General features: G+C 41.1%; 3 protein-coding genes and 1 long non-coding RNA gene across 6 annotated transcripts in view; 1 reads left to right on the top strand and 3 right to left on the bottom strand.

Annotated features, from left to right (window-relative positions):
• Positions 1–948: 948 nt before the first annotated feature.
• Positions 949–5,070, bottom strand: LOC110975649 (retinol dehydrogenase 8-like). Its single transcript, XM_022228299.2, has 5 exons — positions 4,848–5,070; positions 4,089–4,257; positions 3,393–3,572; positions 3,009–3,105; positions 949–2,675 (listed from the first exon to the last, which is right to left on the bottom strand). The coding sequence occupies exons 1-5, from the start codon at positions 5,019–5,021 to the stop codon at positions 2,366–2,368; spliced, it is 930 nt and encodes a 309-aa protein (XP_022083991.2). The 5' UTR covers positions 5,022–5,070; the 3' UTR covers positions 949–2,365.
• Positions 5,071–6,622: 1,552 nt separating this feature from the next.
• Positions 6,623–13,913, bottom strand: LOC110975683 (retinol dehydrogenase 8-like). Of its 3 annotated transcripts, none has more exons than XM_087137671.1 (7): positions 13,808–13,910; positions 11,950–12,129; positions 9,664–11,152; positions 9,161–9,329; positions 8,363–8,542; positions 7,702–7,798; positions 6,623–7,406 (listed from the first exon to the last, which is right to left on the bottom strand). In XM_087137671.1, the coding sequence occupies exons 3-7, from the start codon at positions 9,757–9,759 to the stop codon at positions 7,097–7,099; spliced, it is 852 nt and encodes a 283-aa protein (XP_086993797.1). In that variant the 5' UTR covers positions 9,760–11,152; positions 11,950–12,129; positions 13,808–13,910; the 3' UTR covers positions 6,623–7,096. The 3 variants fall into 3 exon arrangements, with proteins under 3 accessions (XP_086993797.1, XP_022084064.1, XP_086993798.1); XM_022228372.2 differs by having other exon boundaries at positions 13,773–13,906; XM_087137672.1 differs by lacking the exon at positions 9,664–11,152 and having other exon boundaries at positions 13,773–13,913.
• Positions 13,914–14,824: 911 nt separating this feature from the next.
• LOC110975708 (uncharacterized) overlaps positions 14,825–17,437 on the top strand; it is a 33,166-nt gene continuing 30,553 nt past the window's right edge. Inside the window, exons 1-2 of the mRNA XM_022228414.2 lie at positions 14,825–15,537; positions 16,843–17,102. Coding sequence (XP_022084106.2) covers positions 15,265–15,537; positions 16,843–17,102 — 533 coding nt within the window. The 5' untranslated portion in view covers positions 14,825–15,264. The remainder of the gene's footprint in view (positions 15,538–16,842; positions 17,103–17,437) is intronic.
• Positions 15,242–16,854, bottom strand: LOC147798805 (uncharacterized). Its single transcript, XR_015425564.1, has 2 exons — positions 16,719–16,854; positions 15,242–15,781 (listed from the first exon to the last, which is right to left on the bottom strand). It is a non-coding gene; the product is annotated as an uncharacterized LOC147798805 (long non-coding RNA).

Below are 17,437 nucleotides of genomic sequence, written 5' to 3'. Positions count from 1 at the left end.
TGGAATTTTTTGCAAAGGCAGGTCTTGTGTGACATTTTGTCTGCAAGGCAGCATGGGTAAAAAAGCCAGTCTAAGCAATCAGAAATAAGGGAGGGCACACTGAATATTAGACATTTAACATGTCAAATGTCAAAGTCAAAAATATTCAGCCAAGGTACCAAAGTTACACATTGAAAATAAAAACAGGTTGCCATGATTAATTGCTTTAAATTTGGTTTTCCTTCAGGATAATGCATTTTCTATGGGTGGTCCTAAACTTTTGAAAATGACTGTAAACCTATAAGTAACCGTCATACTTCAGTTAGTGGGTTTAATTCACAGTATTTTATGTGGCCAATTTCATAGAGCTGCTTAAGCAATTTCATAGAGCTGCTTAAGCACACAATTTTGCAATGATATTCACCTGTCGTTTGGTTAACATGAAAATCAGATAGATTTTAAGCTGGTAACCTTTGTTTTTTAAGAAAGATTTTTTTGCGCTTAAGCAAATGTTGTACTTAAGCAGCTCTATGAAATTGGCCCCTGATATTCTTCCTCATTTTTCAGAATATTTGTCTTCGTTCCGAAGCTATTTGTCACGTCAGACGGGCCTGTATGCTTTGTGGTGTGAGAAATTGCCCTCTGTTAAGCCTCAGATCTAAGTCGACAAGTGACCTAATGCCAGCAACACTGCTTCGTAGAGTTCCCAGCTTTAAGTTTTAGGCATCCGCACAGACACGAGATTTATTTTCCCGCTGGAAAATAGGAAAAAGCTACCCTGTTTACATTCCATTGCAGATAAGGGCGTCAGTAGATAATTGTCTGGTTTCCCATTTCCGATCAACCTTATTTTTGTCTCTGACCAAGGGAAATGATATGACAATAATAATCTTAAGAAATGTCAGGGACAAGCAAGCAATTCCTTAGTATCCTACCCCTTCTGATAGGATAATATTCCTTACAAAATACTTGCTACCAATATCATTCGGCGCTCTTTATTCATCTCTTCTCAAAGTCCCAATTTTGTCATTTATAATCAAATTTGTGGACTCTATTTTGCATCCCTAGCGTCCCAATATTCCTTTAATTAAAACAATTCCATCTTGTGTGCATTGCAGTCCAGAAAGCAAATAACACGGCTATGACAAAACAGGAGAAAGGTATTGTATGAGAGCCTTCGGTCCAATTATGATAATGGGATGGGATTGGATTGTGGTTAGCAACCCAGAATATTTACACGAAATGAAATCGTCTACGAGGAGTAACCGTAAACTGAGCAATTGGCACGCAGTGCTTTTAATTAAATGGTAGCTGCAATGAATTTTTCTTTGACACAAATGTTTCTGCCACTTTGTACTCTTCTTTGATGTATGAACACTCTTTTGCACTCCCATTTAGTTAAATGCACTGAAAAAATGCACTTTTTTATCACTTAAAATTAGTCAATGAATGCTTTCCGGGGCAACTGGGGACGCTGTTGCTGTGATGTCATCCAGGGAAGACATATTCCATTACGTAAATCTTACTATTAAACTTGTGAACTCTGAATTCACTTACTTAAAACATTTCTGAAAAAAAGCATCGGTGCTCAATTATGGCTACGTGCACAATCACCAACGAATCAACAAAAATTACAAAATGTCGTTCACAAAAAATCTATTAAAAAAATTCAGGACGTTGTGTACAAACTAATGGGACAATAGACTTTCTCCCTGGGATGACATCACAGTTTTGTTTATGAATACTGAAATATTCTTTAGCGTAGAAACAAACAAAGCAGCAGAATATTCTTTGAAATGTGAAACAAAAGTTGAAAATGAGAGTGAAATAGAAAAGTGAATTTTGAAGGTTTGAATTCAAACAAATTTATTAGTGCTACACTCTAACGGGCAAACCCATAACGCCGTGCATTATTGGATTTTGGCAATGCATGGCGGCAGCCATGAGTGCTTCAGTCTCGTATATAATATGTCACGGTGGAATTCAACTCTCGAATTTTTCCACATTACTAGATTTTATTATTCTAAAAACTGGAAATATTAAAGTCGTAAAGGCCTAAGATAATGCACTCGCTCCCTCCAGTGGCCTACCCAGGATTTGTCTTTGAGGAGTCGGACCTGAATTTGCCCTAATTAGCTCAGTACTAAGGCCAACCCTGGCTGCACCACAGGGGACTGGGTTCACAGCTATATCAGAGCTGGATGTAATCCAGCATCCCTCCAAATAAATATGTATTCCAGCAGACTTGCAGTGAGACAATAATCTATACTAATATCAACAATTTTACAATCAAAGTTCCCATAAAGTCCGAGCTGCCCTGAAAGTTTACAATTAACATTTTATATGACAGTAAAACACTTCAAAGATGGCTAGGCGTAGCAGGGTCTTATTGTTTCAACACGTTCAGCAGTGCGTCAGTGGTAGGATCGGCCAGTTTACCAGCAACCATCTTAGTCATAGCCTCGCTAGTCTGGTACCGCAGGTGCGGATCCTCGCTGAGTATCACCTCTTGCAGTAGCTTGGCGATGTCCTTCGGGATCTGCACCACCACGTCAACGATGGGCTGCATCTGCTTCACCTGACCAAGGAATAACTGTCGCGTGATGTCATCGAAATCTTTGGCGTCCCCTTCCGGATCGCCCATGACCACGTCCATCAGGTTGGTTTTGACCGGGCCCGGTTCGATTATGCTCACCCTGTAAAGCAAGGGGGGAAAGACGACAAATAGAACCGACTGTGTCTTTTGAAGAGTCAGCAGGGGCAAACTTTAATGTGAAGGAGAACAAAATACTCAAACGAAACTGGTTACAATGCTGGACGCTGCATTGCTACACCGTACTTCACGCTCATGAACTTTCACTGTTGGACTTGATTCAAGGCGTTGCATCTATCCGGTGTATATAAAATAATTTCCCCAAAACCGCAATTTCTTGTCAGCAGATATCACGGCACAAATACATCACACATCGGTTTTACAAGAAAATACACAAAAAAAAACAAGATTTTTGAGGTTATTACGATCCAAGTACCTGATGTTGTAACCGTCTCGTAACACCGGCGCGATCGCTTCAGAGAACCCCTCGACTGCAAATTTGCTAGACGTGTATGTGGCGTAGAAAGGAGTACCTATGTCATAAGAAAATGAAAATGGACAGGCTGTCAACTACGAATAAAGCACGTATTCCCCGTCTCGACATGAAGTCTACATGCAATATTGCTATATGTTTACGGTTTACCATTGAAGTCACAATGATTTAATACCCAAAAAGTAGCACATTATCATAACTGGCGTAAATTCCATCCAAACTATTTTGTTGCGAGAAAAAGTTATTTTCCTGTTAACCCCCAAACGTTTATTTCTTGATACTTCACCCAATTTTGAGATTAACTTGGATATTAAAAGGTCGGTGTACCTATGATTCCGGAAACGCTGGTCACATTCAGTATTCGGCCTGACTTCTGTTTCTTCATCGCTGGTAGCACCGCCCTGGTGGTTCTCACCACGCCCCAGTAGTTGGTATCCATCATGGCCATGCACCATGGCAAAGGGTTTCGGTCGTTGCCGTCAATCCCACTGTACCCTGCATTATTCACTGGAATAAAGTTGTGCGAACGGGTACAATGGATATTGTTTTTGTCCATGCACGAATTTCACGAAATCCACCTGTGGAGTGGCACCCCCCAGTTCATCAGATCAATAAACATTGCTAACACTGGCCAGTTCCCTATAAGGACTATATGCACCTTTGGTGTTTCGATTCCACTACGCAAAGAGCTCAAACAAAATTACTACCTCTGCCCGTATAATACCCATTTACTTCTAATTGAGAAGTGCCAATTGGTGACAGAAATTGTCGTCCAACAATCCAAAGGTTGACGCATGAGCGAGACCCCAGTCCCAAATATCAGCCATAACAACCGCTGAACCCTAGTAAAGCGCAAAATCGCCTATACTCAGGTCTTGAGATCGACGCTTCTCTAGTCTCCCCTTGACATGAACACGACCTTCACCTCAGTAATTCTACTTGTTTTGAACCAAATTTAGCCTAAAAACTTGTGTGAATGTGTCACAGGAATCCATTGCTAAAGTACTGCAGCTCGTCACTTACCCAGGACGTCGATTCTCCCATTTTCCCGTAAAATCTCTTCCACCACGGACGAGATGGTGTCCTCCTTAGTTACGTCGAGTTTGCGGATGAAGAGCGTCTTGTCCAGTGTGTCCCCCGCTGCTATCTCCAGCTTGGCTGATGACACCAAGTTCCTCAGTGTTGCGTACACCTTTCAAAATGATTTTAAAATGGCGAATAAGGGAATACATGGCGATACATGCAGGGCCGTGACCAGGTCATTGCAGTAGGCGCCTAGCTTTAAAATTCCCATGCTCCTCCAAGAAAGCCCCCGTCTACTCTTAAATATATTACATCGGTTTTTGCTGGAAATAGTGCACAATTCAGTGGCGTAAATTAAAAATTGGGGGGGGGGGGGAGATGACTTGCCTGGCCATGGAAACGTGTATCACCATGATACACCATATAGAGGGGAATATGTTCATGATACAGATGTCCATACATCCGTAATGGGTATCAAAAGACATATTTCTTTTCCCTTTTTAGTGATATTAAAAAAATTTCAGTCTTTGGGAAATCTTAAAATTTCTTCAGTCTTAAATTTTTTTTCTCATCACAAAAAAAGGGGATGGTTCAGTGGTCCATCCCCTTCCTCAGTCAGTGGAGATAATACATACCCCCATCCCCCTGGCATCAGTTGATCGTTTTTAGCACTGCGGCACTGCTACTTCACAATGCAGGCAGAGGATCAGAATGCAAGCCTCCACGCAAGTAAAGATCAGAGATGTCCCTGTGACTTACCTTGAATCCCTGTTGCTTTTCTTTGGCTAAATACACAGCCGTGGCTAGTCCAATTCCAGTCGAACAACCAGTGATAAGTACTACTTTGGGAGCCATTTTGCTGTTACACTCAGAAAGTGGATGCTTTTCCAACTGCGGCTGCAAAATGTGCTTTATTCTCACGAGGCGATGCATAAGCTCACGCGCATGTCAACGCTGAAACGTAACTCAATCAACCGTTGCGACCATGACTTTGCAATATGCGCTGATTGTTGGAGCTTCGAACGTGACCTTCCATCACAAAGGGCACTAGTTTATCAGCATTTCGTTGACTTTCTCCATTGAAACTGTCCCAGTATTTGCTGAGCGTGCGCTGTGAAAATTTACTCTAAATATAGCCCCCAGTTTGGGCTACCTCTTCCTACCACGGCTAACCAACCACAAAAAGTACAGGTCGGGAAGAGTAAACTTTAGCGAGAAGGGTCAGTTGGGCCTGATAACGTTGCTGATCGAAACCCCATGTACATGTATTTCAGTGAACGGCAAGTGCCTAACAAAATTCTCCCTGCACACCCTTCAAGTCATTCGTAAAGGTATATTGTAATTCTATATTTCAAGCAGCTCTAGGTAACGCTGATATTTTCCTGTCTTTTGGATTGCGAATCCACCATCTATTATAGAGCAGAAATTTCAAATATACTAAAATTCGATTCTGATATAGATTTAATTTAATTTGTTTTCACCGAACTTGTGGTAATTGCAGATACAATGTATAATGAACATAGAACTATGGCATTTAACATTTACAGTATCACGGCAAATATCACCATGAATACTTGTTAAGCAGCCCACCAAAACAAAAGAGTGGCTGACATGAAATTGGAAATATATTTTCGTTTTATTTCAAATCCACCTTTCGAAAATGTTCTCAATCAGAAAAAAAGTGGCCTTTCTTCAGAGTTTACCCATGGGCTTCCAAAATCTCCAGCAGACATTTTTGCAACACTTGGAGGTTTCGTCTGATATTTCTTTCAGTTTCGGTGCAATCCTCTTGGGTTAAAATTTCATCCTTAGTATAGCGTACTTAGGGGATGGGGAATCGGTCGGGGATAAATAACAATAAAAAATGAGAGGAAAACGGGACAACAAAAAAAATGGAGGAAAATCATCAATTTGGTTGAAAATCCTTCGGAAATATCAGCTTCCACCGTTCATACTTCTTTAGTTTGTAGCTGAAAAGTGCTTTGCTTTCCTTTCCCTGTATTAAAATCCCTCTGGAAAATCCCAGCAAGAATAGAACGGGGGACGTCTCCCTCTATATTTTCTTGTGGAGAGGATGCCACTTATATTCCCTCACAAAGTTTAGACTCTGCACATTTCTCATGGCGGCTAGATTGATCCACAAGGGCTGATCAAGAAGAGAATTTCAGGGGCGGACTTGTTTCTGGAGGCCAATAGAATTTTGAATTTTTTTCACGTTACCTTTTGTCGTCTTTCTGAGGCGGGTGAGGCGATACATTTAGGGCTTTTTACACACGGTTTCGGAAGAGAGAGAAATCAAATAGACCCCAAATCCCCTTTCATCGTTATTTTTCAAAAGAAATAGCTATCAGTAGATGTCTATTTTTGGAATCAATTCATTGCATACATATTATTGTTTGCCCAAATTCCCGTTGATCAAACTGAATTACTTTTGGGCCATGACAAATGCATTGAAGAATGTGCTGACTAAGTGCTTGATTATCGAAAATGCAATTTTCCTGAAACACAAAAGGCAACAAAACTCAATGCATAAATCAGGTTTCATCGACACCGATTTTTAATGCCGAATTTAATCATAGTGTGTTAAGTTCAATAATAACTTATCACTGTAAAAAGCGTCTACAACAAGATTATTCTATAAGAAAGCCAACATACAATATGAGCTGAACTTCAAATATAATTGTCACTACTATTTCCAAAGTAGAAAGCGAACACAATTAGGGAGGAAACCCCTGTTGTGACAGTCATGATAAACGCTACAAATTCCGTGATCATAACGACGAGATATTGTGTACGCCATAAACCAAGGTTTCATTAACTACGTTTTATCAGGTGACACACAATTTGAGTTTGCCTTACATGGCGATTATCTTGAAATCTAAAAATTAAATACATTGACAATGAAATAATTTAAAACACTTCGAAACACTACCACGACGTTTGCGTAGGCAAAATATGTGGAGATCTTTTTATACTTGGGTTTACCTAGGGTACGATGCTACGTAGTCTTATTGTTTCAGCACATTCAGCAGTGCGTCAGTGGTAGGATCAGCAAGTTTCCCTGCAACCATCTTTGTCATGATCTCGTTCGTCTGGTACCGCAGGTGTGGGTTCTCGCTGAGTATTACCTCAAGATGCAGCTTGGCGATGTCGTCCGCGGTCTGAACCATTGCGCCTAAGAGGGACGCAATTCGTTTCCTCCGGGCCAAAAACAAGTCTCGCGTGATGTCATCGAAATCTTTGGCGTCTCCTTCTGGGTCGGCTTGGAGTTTATCCATCAACACAGTTTTGACCGGGCCTGGCTCAATTATACTCACCCTGCGACAATTAGAAATTTTTGAAATTCGGGAGGGTTGGCCCAGGCTTAACTATGATTGTTACCAAAGGCAACAGAAAAGTTTTGTCATTCAAAAAGTTAAACAAAAAGGGAAAAATCTGAAATCGTGAGACTGTTTCTGGTGGAGATTTATCGATGACTGAACCAGTTATTCAACAATATCCCATTGCCCATCGGCTGTATTCAACGAAGTAAAATACAATATCATTAAGATTGAAGAACTCTTTACACCCAAGATAAAACCGTACATTGTGGCTTTATAATTTGAAGTAATACCTGATATTGTAACCATCTCGCAAGACCGGTGCGATCGCTTCAGAGAACCCCTCCACTGCGAATTTGCTAGACGTGTATGTGGCGTAAAAAGGAGTTCCTATTCGACAGGACAAAATACTTCTGCATCAAAATATCGATTGGAGTAAAGCACAGGTTTCAAACCGTCCCAAGATATGGTTTATGACGACAAAATTACACTAAAATGGTATTTGACTGCCTCTATCTGCTAACAGAGTACATGCAAAAAACTAAAACATTTTAATGGCATTACTGATCATTGTTGGGCAAACAAACAAAATTATGAAATATTGTCATACGGGAACTCTTAATTATGTTAAATGTCAAATATCAATGCCGCTGTGTCATTGGCTTCGATTGTGAAATTGCCAGTATACGGTACCATTCTTATTGAATGAGAAACACGCCAATATAGACTTTAAAGGAATAGATAAAATCCACGTGAAAAGAATACAAAACTTGAGATGTCAATTTAAGTGACAACAATTCCGAGGCTAATTTTCTCATTTTTAGCAAGAATATATTGATGAATTTTAGCACGTTTCAAATACTCCAGTACTTTTAATTTTTCGGTACTTATGTATACTTTCTTAACTTTTAAAGGTAACTAGGATTTAAAAAATGAAAAAGAATTTCTGCATACCTATGATTCCGGAGACGCTGCTCAAATTCAGTATTCGACCTGACTTCTGTTTCTTCATCGCTGGTAGCACCGCCCTGGTGGTTCTCACCACGCCCCAGTAGTTGGTATCCATCATGGCATGACACCACTCCAAAGGCTTTATGTCGTTCCCGTCGACACCGCTGTACCCGGCATTGTTAACTAAAAAAGTGATAATATTTTTGGGGGAAATGGGTATTTTGGAGTTGATACACGCACGCATAATTGGGCCACCAACAACGGTGCTGAAAAGCAACTAGCCATTAAAACAGCCCGTCGGGTCAAGTATTCCTAAACTGACTCAGCCCTCTTGGAAACGCACAGTCAATGCCTAAGACTGAGAGGTAGTGCTCAACGCTCAGTAATAGAATAATGATCAGGTCTGCCCCTCCAGATTTAATCTAGAACACTGAGAGAAGCTCAATCACACACTCTCTCCAAGTATACAACAACGCCGAACTTAAACAAAAGCCATCTGAACCTAAACGGCAAAAACACTCTATTCCATACTTTGCAACACAGTAGCATGGTGTTTGAACTATGAATATTCAGTGTCATTGATGTTCATTATAATTACGGCATAATATAGGATAAACAGACTGGCAACCCATTTGCAGAACATTTATTAGTAAAACAAACCGTTGGAGTAACTACTGGGGGAGTTCATCATTTGTCGCCGTTTATCAGCTTTTAGTACCCTCGAAAAAAATGTGTGCACCGGCAGGTGCACCCTAAAAATGTCATCCCAAACACGCCATTGGTGAACACAATTAGGTCTACCTAGAACGTCGATCCTCCCATTTTCCCGCAAGATCTCGTCCACCACGGACGAGATGGTGTCCTCCTTAGTCACGTCGAGTTTGCGGATGAAGAGCGTCTTGTCCAGAGTGTCCCCAGCTGCTGCCTCCAGGCCGCCCTTTGACCCCAGGTTTCTCATTGTCGCATACACCTTTTAAGTGGCAAACATAAGCGATTGCAATCAAAAGGGTAAGGCCTGACTATGCCGTTGTCTGTAGTTTCGATTTACAAGGCACCTCAAACGATTGTTCCTCGTGCTTCAGTCTTGGAGGAAGACTTCACAGAAAATCTGACATCTCGTCACATCATCAGTGCATGTAGCACACAATCTAATGCTACGTTCATCACTACATCTCGTCACATCATCAGTGCATGTAGCACACAATCTAATGCTACGTTCATCACTACTGAGTTTAAAATGCACACAGAGAGCACGTATATATAGGCCTCCACGAGAACATAACATCAGAGTTATCCCAACTTACCTTGAATTCATGTTGTTTTTCCTTAGCTAGATATACAGCCGTGGCTAGTCCAATTCCAGTTGAACAACCAGTGATCAGCACGACTTTGGGTGCCATTTTGTTTTTGTAAACTTGGATTTCACGCGCTGGACAAACGTGTGCTGATGCAGAGCCTACAATAATGTGTCTACTCAGTTGGAAGTTCGGCTTTGTTCATTTGACCTTTGGAACCCTGGCATTGCGATTATTCGGTGTGACCTCTGAAACCAGCAACCAAGCTCAAATTAGACCGAACGGCTTGTCAGTTAATTAAATAAAGACTGACAAGCCACTCTCGCAGTTTAAGTATATGCCTGGGTGACCATTTTTGCATATTTTCGGTCAAATTTGACGTATTAAAAAAGATTAAGATTAAGAAATTAAGATTTTGACAAAAGACTTAGCAAAATGAGTATTTTTAACAGTTTTCTACTAGAATTTTAAAAATACTTTGATCCTGGCAGAAAATTGACGAGATATATTTTTTGAACAAGTTCTTTTTTTTTCAAACGAAATTCAATTTTGTTGAATTTCCAAACCCATGCACGACGGGACAGGCAAGCTAGTTTATTTGGTGATGCTTTCTTGTGCCCATAACGTCATACTACCCAGTCTAATTTCCCTAAGCCTTAATCAACGGCTGTTACATGTATTTATTTACCGATCTATATATATGTATAAATTGCTTATGATAAATCATTTCGAGATCAGAGATTATTTATTGTTAACATGTACATGTGATTTCAAGCATTTACAATGCATTTTGTTTTATTTTAGATGATTTGAGAGATGTTTGTCAGATTTAGCAGAATTGCCCCATTTTCAGCTGGTCCCCCGATGCATGAGTATTACATGCACTCTCATGGAGGCCACCGTCTTTCCCGCTGAAGGCTCAATGCAATTGGAAAGAAAAAAAATGTGACAAGAATCATTATTAGTTTGAAGAGCCAAAATTACCTGCCATTTTGATACATTTTTCACATTCATTAATCAGTCCTTCCTTTGGCACAACAGAGAGAAATGAAATGAGGCTAGTATTTGATGATAGAAAATATTAGAAACTACGTCGTCGAGCACGTCGAGCAAACAGCTCTGTTTTATGTCTGCTTAATTCTTTTAAAATCAACTTAGCGTACAAGGGGGAAATAAGTCTGCAAATAGTGTAAAGGGAATAAAAACATTTTTTTTCATTGGGACCGAATTCTCGTTGATCGAACTGAATGACTTTGGCGGCATGACAAATGTATTGGAGAATGTGCCAACAAAAGGCTTGATTATCAAAAATGCAATTTTTCCTGAAACGCAGAAGTAAACAAAACTCAATGCAAAAATTCAGGTTTCATCGACACCGATTTTTAATAACGAATTTAGTGATAGTGTGTTAAGTTCAATAATAACTTATCAGTGTAAAAAGCGTCAAACATCACACGGAGATAGCGGGCATCCGTACTAGGTACTAGAACAGCGCCACCTGTTTGTAAGTTTTGGATTTTGATTTGTGTTGAAGTTGTGGCGAAGAAATGCTCATGAACTTTGTCTTGTGTGGGTTACACCTCACGAAATTAGCCAGCCTCCATTTCTGGATGTCATGCAAGCATGTGATGAGAGAATCAAAAATCTTAGTATCATCATCTTCAAGGTTGGGACTGAAAGAAGTGTATAGCTGGGTGTCATCTGCATAAAAATGTGACTGGATATTGTGTTGCTGAGGAATTTCACCAACAGGAGTTGTATAGAGAGTAAAAAGGATCGGACCAAGAACAAACACGATTTATAAAAAAAAAACCACTCGAATGGTATTTTTAACTGCCTTTGTCTGCCAACAGAGACTACGCAATAAAACTGAAAACATTCTAATGGCCTTACCGATCATTGTTGGGCATGTAAAGAAACAAAATCCTGAGATATTGTCATACGAAAGCTCTTAGTAAATCTATCAATGATCTTATATTAAATAACAAAAGCAATGCCAGTGTGTCAACGGCTTCGATTGTGAAATTACCATTGTACTATTCTTATTGAATGAGAAACACACCAATATCAATTTTAAAGGAATAGATAAAATCCACGTGAAGAGAATACAAAACTTGGGATGTCAATTTAAATGACAACAATTCCGAGGCTAATTTTCTCATTTTTAGCAAGTGTCGATAAATTGCCGCACGTTTCAAATACTCCAGTACATTTAATTTTTCGGTACACATGTATACTCTCTTAACTTTTAAGGGTAACTAGAAAATTAATAAAAGAAAAATAATTTCTGCATACCTATGACTCCGGAGACGCTGCTGAAATTCAGTATTCGACCTGACTTCTGTTTCTTCATCGCTGGTAAAACCGCCCTGGTGGTTCTCACCACGCCCCAGTAGTTGGTATCCATCATGGCATGACACCACTCCAAAGGCTTTATGTCGTTCCCGTCGACACCGCTGTACCCAGCATTGTTAACTAAAAAGAAATAACCTTTTTTGGAAATGAGTATTTTGGAGTAGATACACGTACGCATAATTGAGCCACCAACAACGGTGCTAAAGGCAACTAGCCGTTCAAACTACACATCACATCAAGTATTCCTAAAAATGACTCAATTTTGGAAATGTACGAACGATGCCTAAGAGACATAGTGCTGAACGCTCAGTAATAGAATAATGATCAGGTCTGCCCCTCCAGATTTAATCTAGAACACTGAGAGAAGCTCAATCACACACTCTCTCCAAGCATACGACAACGCCGAACTTAAACAAAAGCCACCTGAACCTAAACGGCAAAAACACTCCATTCCACACTTTGCAACACAGTAGCATGGCGTTTGAACTATAGCATTATATTCAGTGTCATTGATGTTCATTATTATTACGGCATAATATACATGTAGGATAAACAGAGAGTTGGGGAAGATCATAGGCTTCCCATGCACCTCCTGTATATTTTTCTAACTTACATTTTTAGAATCGTCAGAGTGTGTAGTTACTGATGTTCTTCGCGTCAAATATGTCGGCCATCTTGTTGGCCACCTTGGTGGCCATCTTGGATTTTGGCCATTGACATCATTTCCTACTACGTATCAAAGACAGGCCAATGAACGTTTTTGGGGTGATTCGTGCCTATTAAGCTATTAAATTATATTAGGAAAACACTCCTGACCAAAACCAAGGATCCTGGTACAATTGTGCACGTGTTTCTGTGTGTTTTTCTCTGTGTTTGTTTATTGTTCGTTGTAAATGTTTTGTAGAGTTAAGAGTTTTCAAAATAAAACGGTTACTTCACTTCCACTTTGTGAACTCAAAAGGGAAGTAATTACTTGGTTGTTTTTGTATGAGTGATGCATCAAAATGACCTCAAAAGTCGTGCTGACCACTCTGGTTGTTCGGCTAAAATCGGAATAGCTACGGTTGTATGTCTAGCTAAGGAGAAACAACAAGACTTCTGTACTTCTGTGTTTCCAGGGTGACCTACGTGTTTTCTGCATGCACAAAACTGGACGTGACTGACGAAGGAGGACACCATCTTTTCTGTGGTGGATGAGATATTACGGGAAAATGGGAGAATCGACATTCTCGGTAAGTTGCGCTTATAAGATGAGATTTGTGGGGTGCACACTTTTTCCAGAATGCACCAAAAGCTGATGAACTACGACACCTGACCCTGGTAGATAATCCACCAGTTTGTATCCCGTAAATGTGTAGCCAGTCTTGGATTTCAATATTATGCCACAATAACAATGAATAGCATTTTGTAGTTCTTCAAACAAACACTGTGGTGGGGCATAGCATTATACTCAGCAATACATGGGATGGAGGGATACCCCCCACACACGTCCAATCCCTATACACACCCTAGACTATTGTTGCCTAACGCACCCCCCATGTCTGAAAAGAATACCTGAGATTCCGATCAAACAATGACCAACACAAAGGTGGGGCTACTAGTATCCAACTTAATTAAAGCGACCTATGAACAGGCAGCATGTGTGCTTGTCATGAACCAACCTCTTCGCAACAGCCTGTGTAATGATCACCGCCGTAATATGAAATAGGTATTTATATCCACTCATGATATTGAAACCAAAGTCTACAAAATTTAATATTTACCCCGCCTTTCAAAAGAGTTCATGACTCCAACATACATTTCTTCGCCTTTAGACGTCCAAAGTGCATACTACGGTGTTCTATGCAGGTCACATTACACTGCGCGATGGATTGTTTGGTTGGTTTGGTAGTAGGCTCCAGTTTTTGTGTTTTCTGGGGGGAATGATCACAAAAGGTCACCAAGTCAATTTTGATATAGCCTGAAAGTTGACCTCTGAAAGTAACCGCTTTTGGGATCCGTGGTCAGGGAAATAATGTGCAAATATTTCATTAAAATTCTTATTTTCGCTACAAGTTTAGAACTTTTTCTGAATTATTTTTTCTAAGTATTTCTCTTTCATTAACTTATTTAAAAATGAATTAAGAAAAATGCCTCTGTAAAATGTTTTACGAACAAATTAATTTAAATAATTGAAAATACGCACGAGTCTATGGAAGTGGCCGAAGCCAGTTCCCATAGAGTCATGTGTAATTTCAAGCCGTCGCCAAGTAATTCGGATACGGCCTACTTTTCACTGAGTCGTGGCCTACGCTCTTTGTTAATAATGACTGTGATAATCACTATCCCTTTCAAGAAAAACAGTTCGGCACGACGGCACCATACAACGGCTTGACGCAATGTATTAACACAGCATAACAGTATGGTGTTCTGTGATGCCCAACATTGCGTCGCCCCGACGCTACGACGAGACGCTACGACGCGACGGTACGACGGCTCTGTCGCGTCGTACCGTCGAATCAAGGCGTCGCCTCCTTTTTCGTTACTTTTATGCTGTGTTTAGTGCATTACGCCGTCGTGCCGTCGCATCTTTCTCTCCCTGTTGCCTCTTTACTGATGGAGATAGGGGACCCCCTTGGAGACGGAGTCAAGTTCCATACCAATAGATATTTCATGATCAAATCTTGTAGGCCCTATGCACGCACATTATTTACTCCAGGACTTGTGACATACGCCCTCCATTGGCCTTAATGATCACCAGCCATTTTAAGAAACAGTAAGGCACGATGGCACACAATACGACGGACGACGACGCCACGCGACATCATGATGGCAGGATATGACATAAAGACGAGCCGGGACCACGCGACGGCACCAAGAAACACAACGACGCGACGCCACGACGGCAAGACGCAACACATTAAACACATGATAAAAGTAATGAGAAAGGGGGCGAAGCCACGACGCGACGGAGCCGTCTTAGCGTTGTGTCGTAACGTTTGGGCTACGGCACGACGTGATGCGATTTTGGCGGCTATATAACACCATAAAACAGTGATGAGAAAGGAGGCGATAGAAAGAGGCGGCGCATATTTAATTTTGGCGGCTATAGAACACCATAGCATGGATAGAGTCATCATAAGAAGTATGCCGAAGTGCGTACTGGTGTCTGATGCCATTGCACTTTGCTGTTTAACTTTCAATCATTAGCGAAGAATATCATACTACGACACAGCGTTTTAATTTGCCTCACATATCGGTGTCCGACCCATTAGGATGGACGTCTTCTCACTTCTCCTGTTGCTAGCATCGACGCCACTGTTATGTTATATCTTAGTTCATTATATCTTGCCGCGACCCCAAGATGGCGAGCCTCCCGTTGGCCTGTGGTTCCTCGTCAGATACATCTGGCTCCGGTGGGCCCTGTTTTGGTCCAGGCGCAAGTCCCTGCACCTGAACCAACGTGTAATGAGCTACGACAGAATGGTGGCCAAGGCGAGAGAGATGAGCAGATTGGAATTCGGCACGGCTGGAACCCGCCAGACACAAGTAAGTTGGTAGCGATGGCGTGTCATTTACAGAGCACCTTGAAGAGTGTCGCTGTTCAATTATATTATTAACTGTGCATCTTCACGTTTGGTAGCGGGACGAAGAAATTAGCTGTAGTGGGGAGTTAGTGGAGCCCGGGGGACTTGGTTTGGAGGGATATATATGAGCACTTGTGTTGTTGTCAAGCCTTTTTCCCAAACCTGAATTCAACGCTACTTCACACTTAGGTGGATCCATTCAGTACCTTGCCGCAGATGAGATGTGTATGTGAAAACATATAGGCACTTGAAATACATGAGGTGATACTAAATGTTTCGAGCAAAGTATAAAAATGAAGTGCAACTACCCCCACTTAGTGCACTTGTATGCACACATAGGTATGTACCTGCTGCACCTGAAGTGCTCAATTAGCAACATACTGACACTTGAGGTTGTGTTAAATATTTGAAGTGTACCATTCCATATGCTCTAATCATTAGTTTAGTACCTGAAGTGAAATTATCCCTACCCCATGCACCTGTATGCATACGTGTACTACGCATGACATTTTCAAGTAAGATACTCTTTGAGGCGCGACACCCCATGTGCTTGAAGTATTAGTTGGGTACCTAAAGTGCGTTTGCTCTCACTTCATGCACCTGTATGTGTACATACATATGCACATGCTGCACATAAAATGTGCAAGTATTATATGGTCACCCGAATTACCCGAGGTGATATTAAGCATGTAAGAGCCCTTTCACGAATACTGACATTAAGTGTCCATGGTCAATTTTTGTCATACTTTGTAGGATGCAAGGACTTGGGGTGCAAGTAAACAAACAAGACTTTTCACATCCCTACATAGCTTGTTGCTTTGGAAACAGTTCATTTTCTGTGTTTCACATTTTAGACCAACTTAAGGCTTTGAAAAACTGGTTTTTAGCTTCGATTTAAGTCCACCTAACCAAGATGCAAAATTATTTCACAGAGCCAAGTATATCAGTTCAAAGTGTAATCCTTGCCTCTACTAGAAAATAAAAGATTACTTCAAGTGTTATCCTTATGCTATTTTTATAATGGTAAAAAAACCTTTTACTTCAAAGTGAGTCAAAAACCTCACCAGATTTCTCAGTGGCCAAAACATTATTTTTGCCCTTTTGTTAGCAACTTATAGTAGCAAGGGGTTTTGTTTAACTTACATGGAAGGAGAAAACGTGGAGTGGAACACCATGTCGCGATCGATCATAGGAAAAGTATCATTTCGTGGTATGGCTTTTGAATGTTGTATTTTCATCATTATTTTCAATTAAACTGTTCCTTCAGGGTTACACATCGTTGTACATCAACGGTTCCGACACTACCGGCGATCACCGCATTGTGGTCCGTGTAGTCCTGCGGCCTGACGGTCGACGTGAAGTCTGCTTCTTGCTGCGCGTCCGTGGCGTTGGAGATCTGGTCCTGCCCAAACACCCGGCCTGCTTATTTGACCGCGTCCCAGCCGAAGGGTTCATCGGGGAGGGGCTCAAGTGCTCCGTGCTGGAACCGCTGAGGACGTGGCGGATTAGCTACAACGGACTGTGCCGGTAATGTTCTTTTTTTTTTAGATCAAAGTACACTCTTATCAGCTGCGTATTATCACGGGGGAACTTGGGGGCGGAGGGCCAGGGGAGCTGGGCTGTTTGTTTTAGGGCTAACATTTTTGGGTTTGGGTCACATAGCGGTAGGAGGTATGATCTACGCCCTCTTCGTTACGTCACAGTCTATGTAGACTGTCGTCAATATTTGAGCCAACAAATGAATTTGCTGTTCCTAAAATAAACCGGAACGTATCCACATTACTTCAATACACTTTGTTACAACAACATTTGACTTCGAATTATCTGCCAGGGGCGGATCCCGGGGGGGGGGTGCCATCAAA

The sequence above is a fragment of the Acanthaster planci genome, linkage group LG06 (genome assembly GCF_054643075.1).
Source record: "Acanthaster planci isolate LZ-2023a linkage group LG06, COTS_SCS, whole genome shotgun sequence".
In the NCBI taxonomy this organism is placed as follows: Eukaryota; Metazoa; Echinodermata; class Asteroidea; order Valvatida; family Acanthasteridae; genus Acanthaster; species Acanthaster planci.
This window is presented reverse-complemented; position numbering and strand designations above follow the sequence as displayed.

Bases quoted from the DNA above. Each gene is read 5' to 3' on its own strand.
- LOC110975683 (XM_087137671.1), bottom strand. From the start codon at position 9,759: ATGGCACCCAAAGTCGTGCTGATCACTGGTTGTTCAACTGGAATTGGA. The intron at 8,543-9,160 runs GTAGACCTAATT...TCACTTTTTTAG, and splicing joins TGGGAGGATCGACGTTCTAG to TTAACAATGCCGGGTACAGC. The intron at 7,407-7,701 runs GTATTACTTCAA...TAATTGTCGCAG, and splicing joins CGAGATGGTTACAATATCAG to GGTGAGTATAATTGAGCCAG.
- LOC110975649 (XM_022228299.2), bottom strand. From the start codon at position 5,021: ATGCATCGCCTCGTGAGAATAAAGCACATTTTGCAGCCGCAGTTGGAA. The intron at 3,573-4,088 runs GTAAGTGACGAG...ACTTTATTCCAG, and splicing joins TGGGAGAATCGACGTCCTGG to TGAATAATGCAGGGTACAGT. The intron at 3,106-3,392 runs GTACACCGACCT...CTTATGACATAG, and splicing joins CAGCGTTTCCGGAATCATAG to GTACTCCTTTCTACGCCACA.